Source organism: Urocitellus parryii, chromosome 10 (genome assembly GCF_045843805.1).
Source record: "Urocitellus parryii isolate mUroPar1 chromosome 10, mUroPar1.hap1, whole genome shotgun sequence".
Classification (NCBI taxonomy): domain Eukaryota; kingdom Metazoa; phylum Chordata; class Mammalia; order Rodentia; family Sciuridae; genus Urocitellus; species Urocitellus parryii.
Genome location: NC_135540.1, coordinates 4,657,886 through 4,684,314, shown reverse-complemented (window position 1 = coordinate 4,684,314; position 26,429 = coordinate 4,657,886). Strand labels below are relative to the sequence as shown.

Sequence of the window (26,429 nt, the reverse complement as noted above, 5' to 3'; positions counted from 1 at the left end):
GCTATAATCTACTAGTGGATTAATCCACTGATATTGATTAACTGGGTGGTAGCTGTAGCAGGCTGGGTATGGCTGGAGAAGTTGGGTCGCTGGTGGTGGGCCTTTGGGGTCTCTGTTTTGTCCCTGGTGACCAAAGCTCTCTCTGCTTCCTGATTGCCACGACTCCGGTACCTTTCCTCTGTTAACCTTTCCACCCCACGTTCTGCCTCACCTGGGGCCCAGAGCTATGGAGTGGCCATCTTTGAGCTGAACATCTGAAACCCTAAGTCAAAATAAACTCTTCCACCTCAAAAAAAGTTCTTGTCAGGTCTTTTGGTCACAGTGACGAAAAAGCTAACTAAAACAGAAATTGATACGGAGAAGCGGAGTCACTGCTGTGACTAATCTGACCGTGTGGTTCAGAAGACTTTGGAGCTGGTTTTCAGGGGCAGAGCTTTTAAAAAATTTAGAGATGCAAACTGGGAATGCTTTAAAATGTTGTGAGTGAGCTTCACGGATGATTCTGGTGGAGGCTAAAAGATTAGAATGCCAACAGAACAGTGGACAGTAAAGACTGGGCTAGTGAGGTTTCCGAGGAGGAGGGCCCTACGGGCTGTTAGACCCTGGGTCATTCATGTTACATTTGGCCAGAGAAGTTGTTCTCAATTTTGTCCTTGTCTTCAGACTTTCTGTGAGTTGGAATTTACAAGTGTTGGACAAATTTATCTGAAAATTTCAAGGCAGCACAGCCTTCAGGATATGGCACGAATGTTGCTGGATGTTTTTAGCCAAGTTTTCTATGAAAATCAGGAGCAAAATGCAGCATGTAAAGATTTGAAAAACTTGCAGTTTGGCCAGAAAAGTACAAGTAAAACTGTGGCTAAGGAAGTTCTGGTTGTTAAAGAGGTTACAACTGCTAAAGAAATACTGAAAACTTTACCCGGAAATAATAGGAAAGATGACTTGAGTGCCTCTCAGAAATTGGAAATACCACACCCATATCCAGCTGAAAGGGTGTAAAAGTAAAAACCTCTTTGAGCAGAGAGTATGGGGCACCCACCATGCTTGCACAGGGGCCTAGGAAGTTGTTTCACCAAGCCTAGCTGGCCAGGCACTGAGAGCTTGCTACAGCCATGGCCTCAGGAGGTATGGCGACTGGTGAATGTGGTGGCAGGCCCTGGTGGCAACAGCATAGTTCAGCAGGGATGCAGGATGCTGGGGTAGTGGGTCATGAAGGCTTCCACCAAGATTTCACAGGAAGTCCCGGAAGACCAGATGAAATGTAGAGAAAACAGAGTCTCTGCAGGCTTTCCCGGAAAGGCTGATGCAAGAAAATTGGAGAAGAAACTGAAGCTGGAGTGGAGACCCCCAATATTAAGAGATGCCAGGAATCAAGGAGAAACAAGGTAGGAGAGAGACCCTATGGGCTACACCAGCAAGACCATAGGGGTGGACCCACACAAGCCCTGGGGGAGAATATACAAAGCCACGTGCCACATAGCCTAGGTATGAAGCTACAGGCCTCATTGGCCCACCAGGTTGGTGTAGCTTTGGTCCTCATCCCTCTTTCTATGCCCTATTTCTCCCTTTTGGAATGAAAACGCTCACTCTGTGCCATCCTATGTTGGATGCAACCTTGTTTTGATCCTTCCTCTCAGTCTTATATGGGTCTCATCTAAGATCTGGGCCTTGGACGTTTAGGCAACGTTGGGACTGTTATGATTGTAAGAACTCTTAGAAATGGACTAAATGTGTTTTTTCATTGTGAAATGGGCATGAGCTTTTGTGGAGGGGTAAAATATTATGGTTTAAATATGAGGTGTCCCCCCAAAACCCACGAGTGAGGCAGTGAAGAATGTTCACAGATAAAAGGATTAGGTTATGAGAGGTGATTTAATCAGTGAATCCACCCACTGACAGGGATTAACTGGGTGGTGACAGTTGACAGGTAGTGTGTGGCTGGAGTAGGTCACTGGAGGTGTGCCTTTGGGGTTTACATTTTGCTCCTGGTGAGTATAGATCTCTCTGCTTCCTGATATTTTGAGTAGCTTTCTTCCTTTATGCTCTTGTGCCGTGATGTTCTGCCTTATCTTGGGCCCAGAGCTATGGAGTTGACTGTCCATGAACTGAGATCTCTGAAACCAAGAGCCCAAATAAAATCCTCTTCTACATTATTCTCATCAGATCCTTTGGTCACAGTGTCAAAAACAAACAAAAACCTGGCTACAACAACCTGCATGATGAAACCTCCATCACAACTTGAACCACGAAGTCGGATGTGCTGGGTGCTGGGATCTGAATCTACTCTGTTATTTATTAGCTATGTAATTCTGAGCAAATCATTTAACTACTCTGAGTTTGGGTTACATATTTGAAGAAGAAATAGAAACACTTAAGTCTTTGGGTAATTGAGATTATAACAAAAATATCCTCTGTAGAAATGGATAAATGTCTGCAAAACCTGGCACACTGACCACCCCAGATGGCTCTCTATATAAATCATCGTTCCCTTCCCTCCACAGTATCCCTCCTTTGCTTTTCAGTTACACAGTAAGATTTTTAATGCTTAGGAGTATTTGGTTTAAAAAGGCACTCTTGTCTACATGTCTATGTTCTTTCTCTGCCACAGCTTTTGACTTAGAAGAGTTTGAAGTCCAAATTCTCTGACAGGAACCTTCTATGTGCTATTCCCTGGAAATCTCAGGCTACCAGGCGCACACCTTGACACTCACAGTCCTTTCTCCTCCCTACCTGGGAGACTAGCACTGTGACTCATCTCTGTGCAGCGAGCTTTACAGCCACTGGCACCTTCAGGAGCTGGATTCCTGGTTCTATTTCTCCCTGCCACTCCCATCCACAAAGTGTATTTGTATTGGTGTCTCCTAGAGATGTCCATATGATTTCAGTTGGGATTAGTGACGAGAGCTGCAGTACTTTAACCTTAGTTCTAAACATCAGACTCTGCAATCTACTCAGTATACCCTCTCTTTTTTCCAGATGACTTTTGGTATGCTTGACTGATGTGGGCAACACAGAAGTGACCACACTTTTACAGAAGCATGGTTGCCCTTAATGCCTAATGACTGACCACAAAGCACAATACTGACAACACACACGAAGAACCACGTTCAGATCAACATGGTTAAATTTCACATGGCTCTCACACCACATTATGCTCATCATTCCTCAGAGTTTTATAGTTTGCACTAATGTAATGTGGTAATTCCTGCCTTCAAATATACTGAAAGTATTGTTCTTCCGAGAGGCATTTACATGTATATACATATCTAGATCAAGAGGGAAAATAAGACCACAGTTAAAAATCAGGAGCACTGTCGTGGAATACTTAGTGTACTAAATCCGTTACCTGTAAACTCAAAATCTCCTGCTATTTTATGAATAGCTCCATGACACAACACATTATAACCTGTAAAATTTTTAACACATTACCAAAATTTTAGATCATTACATTAATAAAAAACATTTCAACAACAGTGAAATAACTATTTGAAATCTCAGAATGTTGTTTTATCTGCGTGTCCACATATCTACAACTATTCTTACATATGTATCTCTATTATATAAAATATGTATTTTATATATATATATATATATATATAAATAAAACAGGCATATATGTGTATACCCATGTATGTGTGCATACACACATGGGTATATGCATATATGCCTGTTATATATATACATATATATATATATATAATTTCAGTCATTTGAAAGTCCAACAAATATCCTTTGGCTCAAGACTATTTCAACATTTTTTTTCTTAAATACTTCAACATAATTAACAATTTAATACTAAATACTGAATTGTGACATTATTTCCATAAAACATGTTAAAGAAAAACATTCCATAATTCACCAATCCCCTGGAATTAGTGTTTTTAAATTTGCTTATTCAACAAATATCTAAGCAATTCCTACATTGTTGAAGGCATATAGAGTCTTGGTTACACTTTGGTTGCTTCAATTTTAAATTAGTAGCTTTGTGTATTTATAAATACCATCAAAACTAAAAATGGTAAAGAAAAATTTGTACTCCACAATCTACTTTTGTAACAATATGCATAAAACAAATAGTGTGAACAGCACTGTTGCTTTTTAAAAATATGAACTGCACTTCATTGCCTCCTGCAGATGCCAAAGTCTGATGTGCATTGCTTTCCGTGACTCCTAGGGCACCCCGCTGCTGTGCTAAGCTAATGAGAGCCCAACCATTGTGACACTTTCCCAAGCTCTAGGAAGCTCATCAAATGCTACAGCCTTGTTACAGCACAGCTGGTCCTTGAGGGTAATGAAGTGGAGGTCCCCCAGACCTGCTCTCCTGTCCCCAAGACCATCAAACCATCTGCAGGTTTTCAAAGGGGAAGCTCTGTGAGTGCTTCCTCACTCAGGTGGTAGAGTAGGTCACACCCAGAGGTACTCAGGTGGGTTCCAGAACAAGGATTTGCTCTGCTTTACAGAAACAGAGCTTTAATTCTCATGTGTTTCCGTCCTGACCACAGACGTGAGCATTTTCTGAAGTCACTTGTGTGGTGTTGATCATGTAGGTAGAACAAGTGTTTCGAGCATTAGTAGATTTCAACCAATGTCTAATGTAAGGATGAACGAGAATATTTTCATTTACTCATAAACACATTTTTCACAGTTGAATCAAATTACATTGGACTCACCTGAATCTGTAGCTGTGACCGTCAAGACAAAGTGCTCCTTCGTTTCACGGTCCAGACTCTGTGTGACTTTAAGTTCTCCACTGGACGAGAGAGTAAAAGCATTGTCTTCATTACCACCAACTAGAACATATGAGAGTTTGCTATTGGATCCTTGATCGTCATCCCTTGCCACCACCTACAGGGGAGAACAGGATGTGTCATTAATGTGAGCAAACCTATCCTAATACACACCACAAAATAAAATGTATCAGTGAAAAGACAATGAGGTTAAGTCATACAAAACTATTCCTAAGAGGGTTTCAAGCTCTCAAGTAAAAAATAAAAATGGTGAAGAATAGTATATATCATGTGTGTCTATTTGTGTTGAAATATGCATAAATTAATGTCTAACATTTTGGAAGGCTCCACAGAAATTGTTAATGTTAGGTAAGAGACAGGACATGGGGAAGGGGTGGAGAAGGCCACCACATCTTAGGCCCTCAGCCCCTCCCCACACTGGCCAGAAGTGAGGGGAGACTGGGCCAAGCTACTGCTTAAGGGAGGAAGCTAGGGGACCCCAGGGGAATGAAAGTCTCTAGAGGGAAAGTCCTCAATCTTGGGCAGGCACAATAGCCCAAGGGACTGACCCAAGGTTAACTTGTTGCTAGTCAGCATACATCAGCATCACATTCCCTCCCCCCCCCATGTGAATTTTCTGGGGGTAAAAGAAACTTAGCATGGGTAATAGAGAACTAAATATGTCAAATTCAGCTGTCAGTCAAGGTGCCAATCAACCCCAGCCACCCAGAGAAGAAGGAGAACTAGAACACCCTAATGAAAGTGAGCCCCACTGTGAAGATGGGCCTTGGGCTATTTGGCAGCTCTGCCCACTCTGTGCTCCCAGAGTGTGTTTTGCTTTCAGTAACCTTCTGCCTTGCTGCTAACCGCCTGCAACTCACTCAGTTATTCTCTCAGGACCCCAAGAACCTGGCCTCAGGAAGCCCTGGGGATGCCTGTCCATGTGTCAGCGGCACTAACATCAGTCTCGCTGGGTAGTTGAAGTTTTGAGGAGGGAAGGGAGAACACTGTTGGTAAGAAACTTTTCCAACTTCGATATCATTTTACTTTACCATGGTGTGCAGCTGTTACTGACATGTGAAACGAAATTCAAAGCAACACAAATATATAAATATGTGCAACAGGAATATACACAAAAGAACAGGGCTGAGATGCAACATTTCAATTTATTTCCTTTTGACTCACGTAAGCTTTCCTTTTCCAAATCTGGTCTATCTGCAACTAAGCATTTATGGACGAGAATGAGAGAATGGGGGGGGGGGTGTGAACACTGTCTAGGACCAGCTTTCCAATTAGATGTCGTAGAGTGAATGCAATCTTTCTCATGCTTAAATATACTGACCTGAAGGACTGTTCTAGGCAGTGTCCCCAAATTCTCAGGGACATTTACAGAATACGGAGATAGCTCAAACACAGGAACAAAGTCATTAATGTCCAGCAAGACGATGCTGACCGTGGAGGAATCGGTCCTGGGGGTGCTTCCCCGATCTGTAGCCTGAACAGTTAAGAGGTACATAGGGGTCTTCTCTCTATCCAAAGGCTTCACCACGGTGATGGCACCTGTGACGGAATCAATCCGAAATTCCTGATTGGCATTGCCATCCACAATGCCATAGCGCACCTGTCCGTTCGTGCCTTCATCTCCGTCGGCTGCAAAGACTTGCACGATGTCTGTTCCTGTGAGTGTGTCCTCGTGGATCTCCACTTTATACAAAGACTGTGCAAAAACAGGGTTGTTATCATTGATGTCAAGGACCATAACTACTACCTCTGCAGAGGAAGAGAGAGGAGGTTGACCTTTGTCCGTAGCCACCACTGTTAGAGTGTAGTTAGCAACCTCTTCTCTGTCCAGTTCCCCGGTGAGCCTCACTTCACCATCAATGGTCCCGATGCTGAACTTGTTCCCCAGGGGGTTCAGCAGGGTGTACTCTATATAGCTGTTGGGGCCACTGTCTGGATCCGTGGCTTGAGCTTTGAAAACAATGGTATCAATAGGGGTGTTTTCTGGAATGTAGGTCAACTTAGGGGAAAGGAACGCTGGTGGGTTATCGTTTACGTCCAACAAAATGAGGGAGACTTGGGCAGTGCTCGTGAACCTGGAGGCCGGGAGCGGCGGCAGATCGTGCACCTGCACAACCAGGTTGTAGAAGGACTGACTTTCTCGGTCCAGCGTCTTCAGGACTTTCAGCACTCCTTTCTCATCCACTGTGAACTGCCCGAGGCTATCACCCGAAGCAATGCTGTAAGCCAATTGGGAGTTGACACCTGAAATTAAAGGGAAAAAGCACTTAATGCGTGCTGATGGCAGATTATTACTGCATGTTTGCTATATGGTAGAAAAATTGGACACACTTGGTGAAATTATTTTTAGTAAATAATACATACACATCACTCCCTTCCTGTTAACTTTTGATCTGAAAAGATGTTTACAATCTGGTGAACCCATGATCCATATACGGCACGCTCTTTACTACAATGTTGAAACATTAAATTACAAGAGAGGAGAAAAACATTCCAGAGAGCAGATATTTTTCTATACATTTCCTTGTTTTTATCACATAATTCCCCAGAGTCCGACACTAACAGTGCCACAATCTGTATTATTACTCAGACGTTTATAACTTCAGTAATTTATTGAAGCTGACATCGATTTCAGAGAGGAGTCATAAAATGTTCTGATGTATGGCATTAGTCATGGATGCTTTAAGTCTACTTTTACATTTCTTGTCAGAACCAATAAATACTTTTTAATTCCTATTAAGCATCTGGCCAAGTAATGGCCTTTGAGAAAATAACTGTCTCTCAAATTTTATTATACATATTTAAAAGTATTCTTTAAAGGAATTGTTAGCAGTAAAATTATGCATTGAATTCTTGAAGCATAAATGTTCATGTTATTATGGGGCCACATTTAGATAATATCTCTTTTTTTTCCCCAAGGAATATGTGTCACTTTTTTACTTTAAAAATATCTGAATTCTTATTTCAGAACATGATTGCAGAGCTTCTGATAGTAAAGACGATGTGGAGAATACACCAACCTATGTTATTTTTCATTAAATAGCAGAAAGGTGAAGAGAAAATAAGCAGTGGAGACAGAAAGAAAGTCAGATTTTCTGCCTCAAAATAGTGGCACTCAAGGCCATGCACCTTTTTATATTTTGCCCTTAAAATGTGAGGAATATTCCTCATGCTATTACAGGATATTGTGATGATTAGGGATTGAGGCACAAGAGAGTCCACCCCTAATAAAGATTTAAACTCGGGGGCTAGGGACGATCTATTGATAAACATGAATTGCTTACAAACAGCATCCAGACTCCACGAGTTAGTCAAATATTTAGGTTTCTGAGTTCCACCTGCAGAAATGACATCTGCTCTTGCCAAGGGTCCCAGAGAAATGAAATCACTCTTTTGTTCTTTTCCCAAACATGCTTTTTCTCAGGATTCTGTGAGTATCCGGTTAGCTTTTGCCCTCTCTTGAATCTCATGGAGCTCCTCACAGAGGTGGCTACCTGAGGGATGACATTCTCCCTCCTACTGGGTAGCGCCTGTTCTTTTCAATAACACCATATCACTCCTTTCCTGTGAGTTGATGGTCTCTAATGTCCTTTGCCTATGTGCTGATGCAGAGGGGAAAAAAACATTTGTGAACATAACTTTCAAGAACTGATTTATTGACCCCAAACTTCAGGGTGAACAATCTGGTGCAAATCTTTGGAAAGGTAGTTCCTCTTCTCATTATGAGTTGCAATATTTAATCTTTACAGTTTAAGCCTAGTCAGAAATGCACAAAGCTGAGGTTATAGAGTTCAGAATGCTTAGGAGCTTGAAGATCAGGGAAATATGAATAAATAATGCTAATGGGGTCCACAGGTCAATTCACCAGCAGGGGACAAAAAGAATTTAAGATCGGGATAGAGAAAGGTCAACAGCCTACTTCACCTCCTCCTCTTAAAACTCCACAGGTTTGGAGATAAAAATGTACATCAATGTTGGTGGAACATTTTACCCTTGACGATCTTATACGGAGGAGGAGCTGTGTGTACAGAATAACTAATTTTTATTCTTTCTGAGGCCATCTCTCTGTCTCTCCTGTGACATAGTCCAGCAGTGAATGTTGAACGCTTCTTCCTTTAAAAACCCAAACACAGATACTAAGATAGGCAGTTATGAAAAAAAAAACTGAATAAAAATAAAATGATACCAATGAGAAAAGGGATTGAATTGTTACATGAAGATCTATGAAATCTTCCAAACCAAGGTTCAGAGAAATGAGGAATACCGACGACAGTCCACATGGCTGTGAGGCCTGAGCTGTCCCTCCCTAAATCCCCTGAAATGTGAGCTAATGAAGGGATGCTCTGAGCACAGGGCCACCAGGCCTGCTCCTTCCTTAGATAAACAACAAAATGACAGAGGCAAAAGCAGAACACAGTACCAGGACTTTCTAGCCTCGTCGTAAACAGGAACAGGACCTTTCCTATGGGAAAAGCTGGTGGGGTGTTTGCTTGGGGGAAGAAAGGGGTCGGAGACTGCCTAGAGTTAGGAAGAAGAAAACTGTGATCTTCCACTCAACAAATCATGATGAATATGTTAGCTCACAACAACAGAAATGAACGGAAGGTAGCAGCTCTTATCACTGGGAAAAAAAACAAACTATTTTTGTAAAAAATACTGCAAACTAAGAAACAGCTCTTATCTCAAGAACTGAGCACTAACTGCTGAAGTACAGGCCTCAGAAACTGTCCACCTTTACTTTCCTATGAAGAGGAAACTTGTCATTCCTGACAAGTCTAATAAGTGCCTTTGGAAACATGCCCCACATCTAGAAAACACACACGGGCACAGCAACACCGACAATCCCCCTCCACAGTCGCAGCACACTGAAAAACAGAAAGCTGGATCATCCCTCCCTCTGCCCTTTCATCAAACATCTGAATCATGAAAAAGTAGATCTATTATTTTTAGATTTTAAATTCTCTCCATAAGTGTTGAAACTTGAATTTAGTGGGCTTTTGTAGCCCCAAAGATCTTTAAACTAAAAACAGCCCACATTTCAAACCATTTGTGTTCAATTTTCTGAAAGTCATTTAGTTCTATGATTCTTCATGGCAGATTTATTGGGGTGTGTGTGTGTGTGTGTGTGTGTGTGTGTGTGTGTGTGTGTGTTTATATATGGAAACAAAGAGATTTGCATTTCAGTGAAGAATTTAGTTCTAAGGATCATGGCACATAAAATATAGGAATAGGCAAACACTTCAGAATTAAATAATTAAATACATGCAAGAACTAGATACATGTCGCTCTGTGATAAAACGCATGCCTTTATTCACAAAGAACTCATGTTGGCCAGGCTGTCCACAGTGGCAGCACGTGGAAATGCACCATCTTCGTGCAGCAGGTCCTAACAGTGCCTGCAGGGCACCGGGCATGGAACCCATCAACCCATCTGCGATGCCGAAGGTCTGCACTGTGCATCGAGCATAGATGGGGAAAGTTGTTCAGCCAAAATTACGTCACCATCCTCATATTCTCATATGACTTCCTGATATTCTAAAATATGTCTGGTTTATAGAATAAGAAAGTAATAATCAAACCTGGGGTCTTTTCATGATGTCCCCATTTTACAGTGGTTTTCCTCAATATAATTCTTTATCATTGCATGGAGACATTGAGATTAATACAGCTATTACCTATTTTATGAAAATAGTGAAACCTGGGCCTTATTCTCATGAAATGGTCTCATCACCTAAAGTGTTACAGGTTAAACTCTGTTAGAGTGAGGTTACAGGTAACAGCAAATGTTAAATCCATTTTCATGTCTTCCCCTTCAGCTAATATGGCAATATGACCTTCTCAGGAACCTGTTGATCAGAGATTAAGATTAATTTACTAATTTAAAAATGACTAAATCAGCTGCGGGTGCCTGTCATCCCAGCAGCTTGGGAGGCTGAGGCAGGAAGACCACAAGTTCAAAGCCAGCCTCAGAGATGGCAAGGTGCTAAGCAACTCAGTGAGACCCTGTCTCTAAATAAAGTACAAAACAGGGCTGGGGATGTGGCTCAGGAGTCAAGTGCCCTTGAGTTCAATTCTTGGTACCATCCCTCCAAAAAAATATGCCTAAATCATATTGTGAAATATTTAAGAAGTATTTGGTGAAACTCAGTAATTTTTACCAACAAGGTTATCCTTATCATTAGTCTTGTAATTCAGAAAGAATAGGATCTTTGTCCCATATTTTAGGTCAAGGTACAGGAAACTGCACTGATAAAAGTATTCAAAACTAAAACAATGGGTAAATGTAGCTTGTAACTTTTATGCAACACAATCAAAGGGGAAAAAAGTCCGTGAACAGGGATTTGGAGTCCATGGTTAATTTTGTGCTCCAACATACTTGGAACATTCCAGCAGGTTGTTGACAAATAAATTTTCTTTTTTGCTCTTTTCCCAGTAACCCACATTTTAAGTTATGGGGGTAAATATAATTTATTCCAGAGAAACCCACAATTTTATGAAACAATGGGCTCTCTCCAGCAAATAATAAATAAATCACAGAGATATACCATGGAAAATTCTTAACTACGGGAAGATCAAGCACAGCTACAAGGAAAAATAACTGAAGGATGTATAAATGGCATTTCAAATGTTCATATTCTGGGAACAGGTAAACTGAAAGTTACCATAGCAGAAAAATCAACCTCAGAAAGAGAGGTAAGGCAGGGTTGTACTTGCACATCTCGTTGGAGCAAATCTACAGACCTGGCAGGTGGTACCCAAAGAGTGTGCAATGTTCTTTGACCAGGACTGGGTGCATACTAACATCTGGTAATATAGTTTTTATTGTATTATATTAGCAAGATGGTAGCAATAGTAGTAGTATTGTTATTACAGGTACTCCTATTTTTACCTATAGCCATGTGTCCAATGTCAACTATGTTTGTGTAAGAGGAAGAAACCTCAAAATGCACCTAATGAATGCTAAAGAGAGCATTTCTAACTTTGTTTATTGAAGCACATATTGAAAAGCTGTGCCTTTTACTTCTCTTATCTAAGTGGCATTTCTAGATACCACCAAAAGGGAACTAAATATAGATCACAATGAATGCTGAGACAACATGGCATTCTGAGATGATATGAATCATGCACATCACAACCAGGAAACTCTAAATTAAGGTGTCATGAGGCTGGAGATCTACTTCCGCTTCAAGAAGTGGGTTTTGTTTTATTCACTCCAAAGACATTTGGCTGCATCCAAAAGAAAGAAAAACAAGGTACACTAACAACTTTCCAAATCATTGAGCTCAAAACTGAAAATCTGTACAGTGTTATCTTTAGTGCTATATTATCTGATGCCTGTATTTGCAAAATAAGTCTCAGAACAAAGACCGAGGGGGTCAGCTTTTAAATGAAAGTTTGCAGATGCTTTTTTAAAAATACAAGTTAAACACACACACACACACACACACACACACACACACACTTTATGCAAAGTCTCAATTTGATTATATGGCAGAAGTTAAATAAATATAAGGCTATCCTCTGAATCAAATCATGAGAACTTACTAAAATATCTTTACTGATTTTCATTCTGAAGTACATCATTTAGTGATTTATTCTTAAGTATTTTTCTTTAAGGCTTTTGTTTTCTTTTGTTTCCCGATTTTATCCTTTTTTAAGTTAAAATAATGCACATAAAACTAAATGCTTCTTTTACCTAACAAAAACTTACTAAAATGCTGGCTTGTGACTAAACTTCAAAACTGACACAAATTTACGGCAAAAATAAATAAATAAATGCATAAATAAAATAAAGGTACAATTTCCTGTACCTTGACCAAAATATGGAACAAAGATCCTATTCTTTCTGAATTACAAGTTCAAAATGATACAATCTCTGTTGTGTAACTGTTATAAGTAAAAACTGATGAAGTATTTAATTTCAAAACCCTCAGTAGTTGAGTTACAATTTTGCAAAAGCTGAACACAGGAAATGAAGAAAATATTTAATATCAGTGATATTTAATGAGATTTTTGAAGTTATTATAAGGCACATACCATCATCTGCATCAGTGACGTTGAACACGAGAACAGTAGATCCTAGAGGTAGATTTTCCATTAGTGATGTGCTATAGGAATTCAAGCTGAAAACAGGTGGGTTATCATTGACATCCAGAATGTTGAAGTAAACTCTGATGGTGGTAAACTGTCCCCCACCGTCTTCAGCACGAACCGTGAGGATGTAATACTGCTGAGCTTCATAATCTAATACTCGAGTCAAATTAAAGACACCAGTAACTGGGTTCAGGAAAAATATGCCGTCTTCATCATCTTCACTCACAATGTATGTGATTTCTCCATTCACACCAGAATCGTCATCCGTGGCCAAAATGGCTGCGACCAAAGAACCTACCAAAAAGAGAGGGAGTCTGAGTTCAGGGAGCAGGAGGACAGTAGGGACACACACAGAGATGCCAGGCCCGTGTATATATGGTCAACTGCTTTCACAAGAGAACCACTACGAAATTACTGCATAGATAATATTCTTCAGATTTCTACAGTGTCCCTGAAACCAACACGACATATACTAATAAAACATGTATGTCATGCATTTACATGTTACATGTTTGCATGTGACATGTATGATACATGTAACATGTGTGTTCCGTATTTTATTATCAGTGGGTCTCAGGTAATAGTGTAAAAGTTCTGGGGGATTATCCAACTTCTGGTATTACTTTTCTACCTGATGCAATCAAAGTAAAAGTAATACAATGAATTCCATGTACACATGTGGACTCTACATTGTGCATTGTTCAGCTCATGTAGTCGCAGCTGTATTTACAGCAAGAAATAAATGTGATCAGAATTTCATGGACATGAGCAACTCGTTGGAGGGAGAGAAGAAAAGACTGCAGGGGAAGGGAGACGTCTATAAATGTGTATTTCCTTTGTAGAGTATCATAAGCCTTATCACACAATTTCTTCCAAATGCAATTCATAATAAAATTTTAACTTTAGGTAAGAATTTCTAACAATGGCAATGAAGCCTCCCACACAACAGAAGCTTGGCACTGAATGCTCAGATTCAATCACAGCATAAGATGTGCAGAGGCCAGATTCAGGTTAAAGTAGCTTTATAGTTCAAGATTCAGGTTTAATATTTATTGAGCACCTACTTAGCCCTAAGCCCCAACCTAGTACACTCACACAGACTTTCTAAACTAATCATTACACTATTTCCGAACGGAATTATGGTTCCCAGTTTATAGAAGAAACTGAAGCTAAGAGAAGTGAATTAATTTGTTTGTCCTGGGTCACTGAGCTACTAATTGTTCAAACTGTTAAGAACAGTTTTTCATGTGTTTCTCTTTGCTCTTCTGAATTAAAAAAAAAAAAAGCACAATCACATACATTTTTAAAGTGGTAAAAGAGCATCAAAACTGTGGTTGCCAAAAAATTAACACCCACGTCATAAATATTTTCTGAAACAGAAATTAGTAATCAGACAAATGGCTAACCTCATTCACTTTCAAAAATCTAGCAATTTTCTTGGAAATTATACCAGAGAAAGCTAATTGCAAGATTCTCATCCCAGTGCGGATGTTTGTATAACTGGTAGCACGCGGTGAAGAAGAGGCACTCATGGAGCACAGTGCTAATTGTAGTCAAAGGTGACTCCTGAGACCAGCACCAGGGACCTGCCACCTACCAGGAGCTGTGTCTTCAGGGATGTCAAAGGAGTACACTGGCCTGGAGAATCGGGGCGTGTGGTCATTCACGTCGCTGACCGTTATGTTAATTCTCATGTCCGAGGACTGAAGGCCATCGTCAGCCCGAACCAACAAGGAGTATTTTGAGCGACGTTCCCGGTCCAACCGCCTAGTCGCAATCAGGTCCCCAGACTCAGGGTCGATGCGGAAGCTGTCATCAGCCCCACTGATGATAGCGTAGGTGACAAGGGCATTTGCACCCTGTGGAGAGAGAGAGGGTATTGAGCTGCTGGGTGCAGAGCAGGAAGAGCAGGGTCCTCAAGACTTCTGAGAGTGTGCAGGTGACACAGCGTGTCTCTGGCTTCCATTTCCTCTGATGCTATACAATGTCAAATTGTACCTGGAGAGAAACTTCACTGTGGAGGCGAAGTATTTGCACATTGAAAATTACAAACACTGATGTAAGAAGTGAAATAGGACAGACAACTGGAAAGGCATCCGTACCCACGCTACGGAAGATTGCAGACATTACAATATCCTCCTCCTGCCCAGGCAGCCCACAGATTCAGTGCAATTCCTAGTAAAATTCTAATGGTATTTTTTTTGCACAGAAATAGAAAAATGAATTTAAATTCCTATGGAACCTCAAAGGACTCCAAATAGCCAAAACAATGTTGAGAAAGAACAAAGGTAAGGACCCATGCTTCCTGACTCTGAGTCACTCTGGGGAGTCACTGATTAAGACTGCATGACAGACAACAGGCCAAGGTCAAGAGTAAGAAGCTCAGAAATACATCAGCTCATCTTTGACAACGGTGATGAGAAGTACAATAGGGAAAGACTAGTGTCTTAAACAAATGGTGCTGGGAAAACTGGCTTAAAAAGAATGAGCTGGAACCTGATCTCACCCTGCACATAGTCCAAGGGTCCAAATGGACACTTCTCTAAAGAAGACATAAAAATGGCCAACAGCTCCATTTACAGATGCTCAATGTCACCAATAGTCGGGGAAATGCAAATCAGAACCACAGTAATATGCCACCTCAAGCCTGTGAAAGTGGCTTTTACCAAGAAAACAGCAGGCAGCAAACATGGAAGGGGACAGGAGAAGCCAGAAGCCTCCTGCTCCGCGGGAATGCAGCACCACACAGTTCTGCGGAAAGTCTGACGTGTCCTCCAAAAATTGCAAACGCAACCACCAGGAGCTCTCAATCCCACTCTGGGTATTTATGCAGAAGAACTGAAATTACTATTTCAAAGAGATATTAGGACCCCATGTTCAGGGAACACGAGTCACAGTCGGCAAGATTTACCAACAACCTAAGCAGCCCTCAGTGGATGAACAGATGATGAGAATGAGTAGCACCCACACCGCCGAGGGGCACTTTTACCAACGAAGACCCAGGGTTCTGAGACGCTGGTTAACTTGTGCTCCCACTCTCAGCCTCGGGTGGATGTCAAACCTCCATGTGCCAGCCTCAGCTCCTCTTCCTTCTCATCCAGCCCACCTGGGCAAGCACAGGCAAATGCCAAATGCCCAGGGCTTGCCATGAGCACAGGAGAACAGAGAACAGAGAGGGAGGGCTCTGAGTTGCTCTTCTAAGGGAGATACATGCAGAGTGGAGCTAACTGGGCTGCTAGAAGGGAAGCTTCGTCTAACAGACTGAGAACGATATCCAGGTGCAAGCAGAAGCCCAGAGAGAAGGAGAGTGAGGGGCTTGGCCGCTCACTGAGGGAGAGTTCTGACCTACGGCAAAAGAAGAAAGTCAAAGTAAAATGTGAGGTCATGTATACTCTTTGGAGAATCTCAAACATAACACAAACTGATTTGAATTCTCGGGCCAGGAAACTTGATCTTGTTTTAATTAGAGGCAACCTTTCAAAGACTGTTGACACACAGAATGTGCTAGAGTGAGGAGAAGCCGAATAAAGGAGGCAGGTTACGGAATTTAGCTCAAGAGCTGACAATGCCTGCGATGCCAGGAGGCTGAGGGAAGAGGGTGGCAAGGTTAGGCCAGCTTCAGCAACTTAGTGTGACCCTGTCTTAAAATAAGAAAATAAAAAGGGCTGAGGGTGTAACTCAGTGGCAGTGTATCTCCAGACTCCGAGTTCAGTCCCCAGTACCAAAGGAGAAAGAATCTGGGCCCCAGAGGTGGAGAAGTTGGAGAAAACAGTGAATGGAACAGGTTCCAATCCCTGCCTGTAGAGGGAACGCAGGGGCAATGTCTCAGGACTGTGATGTGAGTTATGACCCTCAAAACTAGAAACCACCAACCAGGGAGCGGGAGGGTTAGTCATTAAGCTTTTACTAGGTGTTAAGCCCTGCCCTGAGCACTTACTTCAAGGGGACTAATTAAGGTAGCCCTACAGGCCAGCTGGTTATGAAAGCACCCTTCCTGGGCCCATGTTGATTACAAGGAGACTGAGATGAAGGGATTTGAACCCAAGAAGTCTGGCTCTAGAATTTAGACCCAGCATAACACACAGGAGAAACTAGCAAGATTACGTGATTACAAGATAAAGAAATAACAGTAACAGTTCGCCTTAATTCAAATTTCCACATATATTCCACTTATTTCTTTTAACAATCCTAGGCAATGGCAAAGGGAAAGAGAAGAAAATGTTAAAAGAATCTTCAAATTACTTCTCTGGGAATTAGAAGATTCTGAAGACATTTCAGGAATGGCATCTGCTCTGGTGCAGAGGAAGACAGGAAGGCGAATTTTATTTGTGGTGCATTCAGTGATGGGTGGAGAGATCTGTAGAAACTTCGATCTGGCAATTACAGATTGGGGAATGACATCTGAGAAAAGAATCTGAAGGTCACTTAATGGCAGTGTCCCCTGAAGTCACAGGGGCTGATGAGAGTTTTAATTAGAATAAATGAGATAGGGACAGTGCACAGGCCTGAGCAGAGACAGGTGTGTAGGGTGTGAGCAGGGGGAGGAGGGGAGGGGAGGAGGGGCAGGGGGAGGAGGAGGGGTGAGAGGGGCAGGGGAGGAGGGGCAGGGGAGGAGGAGGGGTGGGAGGGGCAGGGGGAGGAGGGGCAGGGAGAGGAGGAGGGGTGGGAGGGGCAGGGGAGGAGGGGCAGGGCAAGATGGCAGAGGAAGGGTGGGGCACATAGGCAAGGGCACAGATCCCCACCACAGAGGTGGGGGGAAGCTCTCCAGGAGGGGTGGATTTTGGCAGAGTCGGAAATCAAGGAAATCTGGAGAATAAAGGAACTGGGCAGATTTGGAAACGAGGATGCTAATGCCATAGTATTTTCACATCTATTTCTAAACACATTTCTATATTGTTGAAATGTTGTTCTTCCTAGATATGTGAAACTCTGCATATTATGATAAAAATATTGAGTTAAGTACATGCTGTTTAGGTTGAGAGGGATGCTCAGGGGCCTCACTTTTCGCCCTGTTACTTACCAGGTGCCTCCCGCTGGGCACATACTTGACCTCTACAGGCCTGTGTTTCCTCCCTGTACAATTGGGAGGGTACTATTACCTGCCTAATAGGGTCACTGTGAAGATTAAATTAGTATCTATAAAAAATCTCTAGAACAATCCTTGAGAAACACTAAGTACAGGAAAGTGCTGGTTGTTATTTTTAAGTTTTTTACCAGAGAAATATTTGATGACTTAGAGTACTCTAAATGAACAAGTTAGATCAAAATACAGTTGGAGTGTCTGCATATTCTGGGGAAAATCTGTTTTCTGACATCCCCTTATGTGTAATTCTTGATCTTGACACCGAGTAACTAAGGTTGGTGTTGTTGACTTCAAAGCTACTTTTCACTTAAACAGAGTTACCTAAAAATGTACCTTTTACTATTAATAACATCCAGAAGTTTCCTTATTAAAATATTCAGATTAAGAACTTTCAAGAAGATTTTTAGGAAAAACTTGGACTGTGTTGCTCAGGATTATGAAGTTGAGCTGGAAGACTTCAGTCTCCATGACCTTCAAACGCAGGTCTCTCCTGGACTCCAAGGTCAAGCACATAAGGGGAAGACTTCTAATGGCCTTAGGCAAAAATATTCCTTCTTTCAAAATTTATGTTTAGCGGCATTTGTGATCTTTTGTGCCGCATTCCCAAAACCGGTCTTAAAATTTAATAAAGTGAATGCCTCAAAGCCCATTTTAATTTAATCATGGAATAAGTGAGTTTAACACATTACCCACATTTATCTTGTATATTCAGGTGTATGTGAGTACATAACATATTTATTGTAATTTTATGGTTTAACAAAAACACTCGGTAAGAATTTGACACTGGTAATCTGACCACATTCTGTACCCTTGTTCCATTTGTCAAGGAATTGCACCATTGCAGTATACGGTGCAGGCATAGAAGCAGCCACTCACGTCTGATCTGCTGAATTTATACACTCTTGGAATTTAGGGGAAAGCAAAGAAAAAAAAAAACACATAAAGCTATGACACAAATGGCTTGATATTTAGAAATGCCCCATGTACAAAATGACTAAATGATAAATGATATTCTTATGACAATTCTTTTGAAATAAAAGAAAGATCAGACATGCTGATTAAAACAATCTTTCCATATTCAAAATCAGCTGACATGGTGAAGTAACAGTACTAGCGCATGCCTGGAAACGTCTAGCCAAGAGTAATGATTTCATTAGGTCTTTTGAAAGTCTTATTTTTTAGAATATCCAAAATATGCCATATCAGCAACACAAGAAACAAATATCATGTTTCAGCTGCAGTGCAGTGGAAATAAAGATGTTTAAAAATACCCTACTCTCCGGAGAAACCACAGAGACAAAAGCACATGGAAGGAATTCTGAAGGTAAATAGCTCTAAATTCCACATGCACTTTACAACCTTAACCAGCATTTGAAAAACAAGTAGGGTACCATGAGAACATGTTTGATCATCCTGCCTCATTATGGGCATAATAATTCTGTTTATAAAAGGAAAACAGCGGCTGACAGAGTCAGATGCTTGCAAACATGTGTATCTTGATCCAACACTTTTCAAATGATATTTAAATGAGAGTCAACATGTACAGGTTGCTTTCTAAAACTGGGATTCCTTTACCCCCCGGCATGTCCTTCAGCCTTTCTCAACTGCCCTGCAGGAGCTTCCATAGTCTATTAACACTCACATGGTAGGTTGAGCAATTAAGGAAACGACTACAGAGAACGAAAAACATATTGACACATAATGTGCAGATGACCTCTATGATCTTAGTGTTGTAAAGAATTCCACTAAAGGGCTGGGATGTAGTGCAGTTGGTAGAGTGCTTGCCTCCTATGCACAAGGTTCTTGGTTTAATCCCTAGCAGCACCAAAAAAAAAAAAAAAAAAAAAAAAAGAAAAGAAAAGAAAAAAGGAGAGAATTCCATTAAACATCCCAAGTCAATACACCAGATAGTGTCACATTTTAATACTAGCCACCAATTAAATGAAGCACCTTTCATTTCCTGGTCAGTCCTGTTCCAACTAGATGATAAAAACAAACAAACAAACAAACCACGCAGCCATGGTTGGGGAAGAGAGAAATCATTTCAAAAACTTCTTTTTGTTGTATTCTAGATTCAACTGAGAAATAAAGAGCTGAGAAGAGTGTAGAAAATAAATTAAGGTTTGTCTAAAAGCATTAATATTAGTTTATTCTAAATAATTCAAACAAAGAAAAAGGGCAACATTTCCAAATGCCTTGGTAAGTCTAGGTGCCCATGCTATTTGGCAAAGGGCCAAAGAACTGTCAGTGTCTCATGTCAGAAGTCAAAATACTCAGTACTTATTAAACCTAAACCACCACTAAAAATTTAAGGGAGCACGTATTCAAGAAGGATAGCAGCCTAATGAGCTTCATCTCTAAAACCAGAATGGCCAAATATCACAAAAATGTCCCTCATGCCTTAAAGTTGTAGGTTCATTACTTTGTTCCCTTCCATCCTCTCCTTGCCTTCTACACACACACTCCTACACACACACACACACACGCATGCACCCATGCACACTCACACTCATTCATACACAGGTACAGAAACATGCACACACCCCACACATGCATGATCCATACACACAGTCATGCACACACACATACGGACACACATACATGTGCATACACGAATCATGCACACTCACACTCACGCATACACATGTACAGACACATGCACGCACTCACACATGTACAGATCCAGTAGAAGGCTTTGCTGCTCTGCAGGCCTTGGGACAGCCCCACTGCACACCCTTGCCCTTCCTTCTTTATAGCCTTACACTTTTCTGTCCCTTACCTCACTCTGTCTCACTCCAAATGTGCGACTTGTGTGTCCTGGATTCATCACTCTGCATTCAGTAGTCTTTCAAACTGGGTTGTCTAAATGAAAACACCTGCCCAGATGCCGAGGCGTTTTTAAATGTAAAAAGCAACTCTCAATAGAAATAAAATAAAATGAACTAAAACCAGTGTGGGATCATGACTGGGTAGAGGCCTAAAACTGTCCCACTGCCTCAAATCTTATGCTAACTATCAACATATCTTAAGAGACAAATTAGACAGCAGAGTGAGCACGCACACCTGATCGCACACACAGAAGTCACTTAACAGGCAAGAAAATTAACACACAGCACTGAGCTTCTATTAACACTTATTTGTACTCTTGAAAGGAAAAAAAGAGGGAGAGAAATAAAAATATAACAGCTAAGATACTGGTATTGGAAAGGCTGAATGTTCCATCTCCTAAGTTGAGAGAGCAGTGTAATGATTAAAAACAACTAAAGTTCTGAATTACAATTTCATTTGTCATTCAGTATAAATTGTGTTGAATAACCCCATTTTACTTATAGTATTTTATGGAATAAATAGCATTCCTTTAAAATACATATTAAAATTAACAGGGTTACTGCTTAATTTTTCTGAAGTGATAAGAATAAATTACTTCAATTAAATGAGTTTCATTTGCTTATTCTGCAGCAAATATAACCAATGAAATAACCATTATAATTACAATTATTCCATGTGGATTGTCTTATGTCAATTATATGAACTTTTTTATTGTTATTGTTATTGCTATTTTCAAATTAAAGTTGATGAAATTTTATGAATTTATATATCCAAACATATTTTATCAATGATAAGTTTTAAGAAAACGTATTTGCTAAATCACAGCAATGATATTACATATCTATCAGTAATAGAAATGTTCAGTAATATGACTTTTTCGATGATAGGATTTGGAGGAAGTGTGGGCTTTTCTCCATATATAATTGAATAGTAGGTAGTAAACACAAATCCTTTCTAATGGAGAACTATAATTATCCAAATGTCTGTGCTTTATTCTTTTCCCTTTTACTATTTAGACTTTGGAGAAATTTATAAATGACTAGGACATTATGTATCCGTATGGGCTGCTAACATTAGTCTGTAATGTAGTCACTCATTTAAAGTGAAAGAAATAAATTTATGAAGAGCAGACTCCAGCTAAAAATCAAGCTGTCAGCTTCCCCTGGGGCACGGGGGAGGGAGGAGGCGCAGCCCTGGGGCAGGCGTGTCTGTGGGGGACATGAAGGTTCTCCTGTGTTGGAAAAGGGATCCCACTGCACTCAGCTGGGAGATTAGGGAAACCCTTTTCCCAGCAACAGAAGCAGCCAAGCAATGCATTTACTTTATGGGGAAAAAAAAAAAGTATATACAAATTATGTAAGTTCCCAGGCCATTTGGAGCATGCTAACTTACATGGCTAAATGCAAAATGTACAGAAGATAATAACCTAAATGGTGCCCCTAAACTTCACACTCAGCACTGGACATAAAATTTCTGCTTATTGAAGAAATTGAAATTCATTAACTTGTTTGTATAATATCCTTAAAACACGTATTATATAATTTGTTTTAAATGTACATGTAGTACATACACATATGTGAAAGCTAAGCAGGACTGTAGGGTATCTTTAAAACTTTGTGAGTTAAAGTTTTCACTTTTTTGCAATTACAAATAAAGTAAAAATCAGTCTTCAACTGCCATCAGATAGTAAATTTGAATGACAGAGGCATAAAAATGAAGAATATTTTTAGATCCATTCTTTTTTTGAGAAGCAAAATAATCTGGCTAAGAAATCTCAAATGCAACCAGCAATTAACTAAGTTACGAATTGCTGATCAAAGGAAAATCACCTCCTGATAGATTCTGTCTTGACAGTCTTATATCACATTTCAAATATGATCTAACCAATGTTCATTGGGAAGGAGCACCCGATGCAAAACCTTAATTACAATGTAGTCAAGCTGTCGATATGTACTTGGAATTTGATAAATTACTATCATCCTGGGTTGCAAAAATTCAGACTTGCTCCAAGCTACCTCATCAGCATCCATGGCTGTTAGCTGCATAATCTTGGAGCCATCCCCAATGTTCTCCTCCACGGTGAGATCCAGCGTGTCTGTTGGAAATATTGGTGGATTGTCATTGATATCTTGAAGCGTTATTTCTACCTGCAGAGAGAGAGGAGAGAGAGAAACAATGCATGAGGGCCCCGTGTGTCTACAAGTTAAAGCACACACCCAGAATCCATACCATAGGCCTCCAGAATGAATCAGAACCTGTGTGTTCAGCATCCCAAGCAAAACAGGCCCCTAGGGAAAGTTGTGAAATATTTATAGAAAACACAGTCAAGCGAAGATCATTTGACCTGTTGGTAGCAATTAATTTTACATCATCACCATGAAGCTTACACTAGAGAAGGCCCACTGATCAAATGTCATTTTAATCCCCAGTGAAGGACTATTAAGTCTTGGGACCATCTGTCATTCAACCATTAATCTTGCCTGACACAGATGAGGTGGTGGAAATTTTCTTCCTGAAATGTGTACATATTACCAACTGATGTCTAGGGAAAAATAAGACGTGCACATGTTGTTTTAAAAAACAACGAAAATGTTCCCCTTTAAAGTCAACCCTCAGCTTTGGGGCGATGAAAAATACATATATCTCTCTATCTCTACTCCTATCAGCACTTCTTCTTGGTGATAAAAATCAAGCAATCATTCCTTTCAGACCCCCATTTGCATAGGTTGCAAATATTGACAGCCCTGTGTGAAAGATCCTGGCCAGCGATATGTGTTCTCCACATAAGAAAAACTGTTTAAGGAAAGGATTCATGAAGTCTACATTATAACTTCAAACCCTGTGTTTCGTTTTTTTGAGCTAGGTGCTAAAAACTGAAGTTCTGATAAGAAAGGGGAAAGCCAACTGGTCATAAAGGGAAACCTTCCCCAGTTGGACCACAGAACTGAGCCAGGGAAGAGAACCATCCACCCAGGCAGCAAGGTCAGAAGGAGGATGGAACGCTGTCCTTACAGCTAGGCCGGGAAAGGTGCCTTGGGTACAGGCATGATGAGGGTGACCTAGGACAGGAGATCAGAGGAATTTGGATTCTCCCTTCCTAGGGGGATGGAGCATGGCAGAAGGGAGAAGGATGACAGGTAGAAGTGTCACTGCAATCTGACTAGTCAGGAGAGGGAAATCAAGACAAGCTAGACATGGATGAGCAGAGCCACAGAGAAAACTCAGCCACACAGGAACCTAAGTGTGATGATCACTCTGGGCCAGCCCCGCCTCCTAGGAGGGTTTGAACCTGGCCTGGGATCAGAGCAGGGGCTCCTGTGAGTTCAGTGACGGGCAGCCTCAGCAATTAGGATGCTGCCACGCCTCCTTCCATACCTCCAGGAAGGACCCATGGTGACCACAAGCGCAGCTGGCTTCCTGGCAGCTTAGGATGGATAACCTCGTGTCCAAATTCTGGTTTCCCACTTGTAGATGTGTGAACGTGGACATCTAATTTCTCATCGCTCCGTCCTTTGACCTCAGTCAGGGCAATGGTACATGTCTCCACACATTTTGTGAAGACAGCGTGGATGATGGAAGTACTGCTCCGCACAGTCTTTGGCATAGAGGGAAGTGCTCCATGAAAAGTCAAGTCCCGGGTTTTCAGGCTGTCAGGACAGACCCAGGAGCTTTGTGGGGCCAGGGAGAGGCTCCGAGAAAAGGAATTCACACTACCCAGATCCCATCGAAACGATCACTTCTGGGATATGAGGATGGTTTTCCAAGTACTCATGAAGAAAGAGCTTTGAAATACACACACACACACATATGCATGTATTTCAAAAGGTCCAGTATGATGGTCATCCAAGAATGAAACTGTTAGTATGCTTCAGAAATCAGTAAATATATTTACGTTACACATGTGCAAATTTTCATATATGTAGGCATAATCCTTAAATGAATGAAGAGAGAAATGAAGAATAACATAAACTGATTTGAACAGCTCATAAGTCAATTCTGAATTTGAAGTTCAATATAATATTTTTAAAGTCTAAATTGTCTTTCATCTATAATTTAAAACTTATCCTATTTGGAAAACAACACACCCACCTCGTGTAGGCGTGTGTGTGTGTGTGTGTGTGTGTGTGTGTGTGTGTGATTGTGTGAATGTTACGTGAGAGGCTAAGCATACGTTAGTATGTATTTATGTGAGTGGTATTGTGAAAGTGTATGTATATGTCAGTATGAATGTTCAGAGAATAGTTCATTGAAATGAATAAGAATCAAGTTTGAGATTAATTAAATATATCAGGCATTTCAGGACTATAAACAAGATAAAATTGGGTATAACCCATTTCTCATGTAAATGGTGTGCATACAAATTGCACTATACCTGTCAATATTTAAGGAAACAGCTGACCCACTTATTTGACCTTGCTTTAGGTTACGTGTCTCTGTACTTACACGCACGTGAGCACACACAAGAGCCCTCTGAGTTAAGCACTATCATCTTCCCACTTGAGAGCTGAGTCCATGGAGGTGCACAGCTTGTAACCCTCTAAGTGACAGAGCTAGCTAGTCAGAAGGCGAGTCAGCTGTAGGGGAATGCAAACCTATCTCATGTTTGTATGTGTCCAGTAAATACGACAACAAATATTTGAAAAATATATGTCACACCTTATGTATATATTTCCACAAACACACATAGTATTCCCTTCTGGGATCTGAATTGTTTTGATGTGCACATGGCGCCAGTGTTTATTAATTCACTGTCTTATAAATGGGTCATATGATAAGCATGTTAGTCATTAAAAATACAGAACAAATTAGGACATGTCACCATTCCTTGCAGGGAACAGGTGAAATATGTTAATAGAAATATGAACAAGTAGAGGCATTTATGTTACCCCTGGAAAACGCTCTGCTGACCCCTTGATTCCAGGGCATTTGCTCCCCACACTACGCCCTCTCTGAGCTTCCTGCCCCTGGACCAGAGCAGTTACCACCTCTCCTGACATCTACAGGTCCTAGCCTGTGTGGCTTGTTCTCTTGATCTGAGGCCAACCAGTACTGGGCCCTGTTTGGACTAGGACATGGTGGGGTTTATTTTGAAATGTTATCATATAAAAGAGAGGAATCAAACATTAAAAGTTTAAAGAAGATATCCAGAAATGAAACTGAAGCATTATAATTTTTAAAGACCTCTTTCTTTCTGAACCAATTAGATCCCTTTAAAGAATGCAGAAAATGGTGATTAGTGGTTTGCTTTAAAATTCTGGAAAGCTGGGGTTGGGGATGTGGCTCAAGTTGCACGGGGCGCTAGGTTCGATCCTCAGCACCACATAAAAATAAAATAAAGATGTTGTGTCCACCCCACCGAAAACTGAAAAATAAATATTAAAAAAATTCCCTCTCTCTCTCTCTCTCTCTTTAAAAAAAAAAATTCTGAAAAGCTTAAGCAACCTATTATATTATTCCTGAACCAAAAAAGTGAATGTTATAAAATGCATTCCAGGGCTGGGGATGTGGCTCAAGCGGTAGCGCGCTGGCCTGGCATGCGTGCGGCCCGGGTTCGATCCTCAGCACCACATACCAACAAAGATGTTGTGTCCGCCGAGAACTAAAAAATAAATATTAAAAAAAAATTAAAAAAAAATGCATTCCATTCTTTAAAAGACAAGCCAAGCACTACCACC

The 26,429-nt window shown here is 40.8% G+C and overlaps 1 protein-coding gene across 1 annotated transcript in view; it reads right to left on the bottom strand.

The window, feature by feature from the left end:
• Window positions 1–26,429, bottom strand: part of Fat4 (FAT atypical cadherin 4) — a 151,734-nt gene that overhangs the window by 61,041 nt on the left and 64,264 nt on the right. The window contains exons 2-6 of the mRNA XM_026390922.2: window positions 22,770–22,901; window positions 14,440–14,701; window positions 12,786–13,136; window positions 6,070–6,992; window positions 4,671–4,845 (exon numbers count right to left, since the gene is read on the bottom strand). Coding sequence (XP_026246707.2) covers window positions 4,671–4,845; window positions 6,070–6,992; window positions 12,786–13,136; window positions 14,440–14,701; window positions 22,770–22,901 — 1,843 coding nt within the window. The remainder of the gene's footprint in view (window positions 1–4,670; window positions 4,846–6,069; window positions 6,993–12,785; window positions 13,137–14,439; window positions 14,702–22,769; window positions 22,902–26,429) is intronic.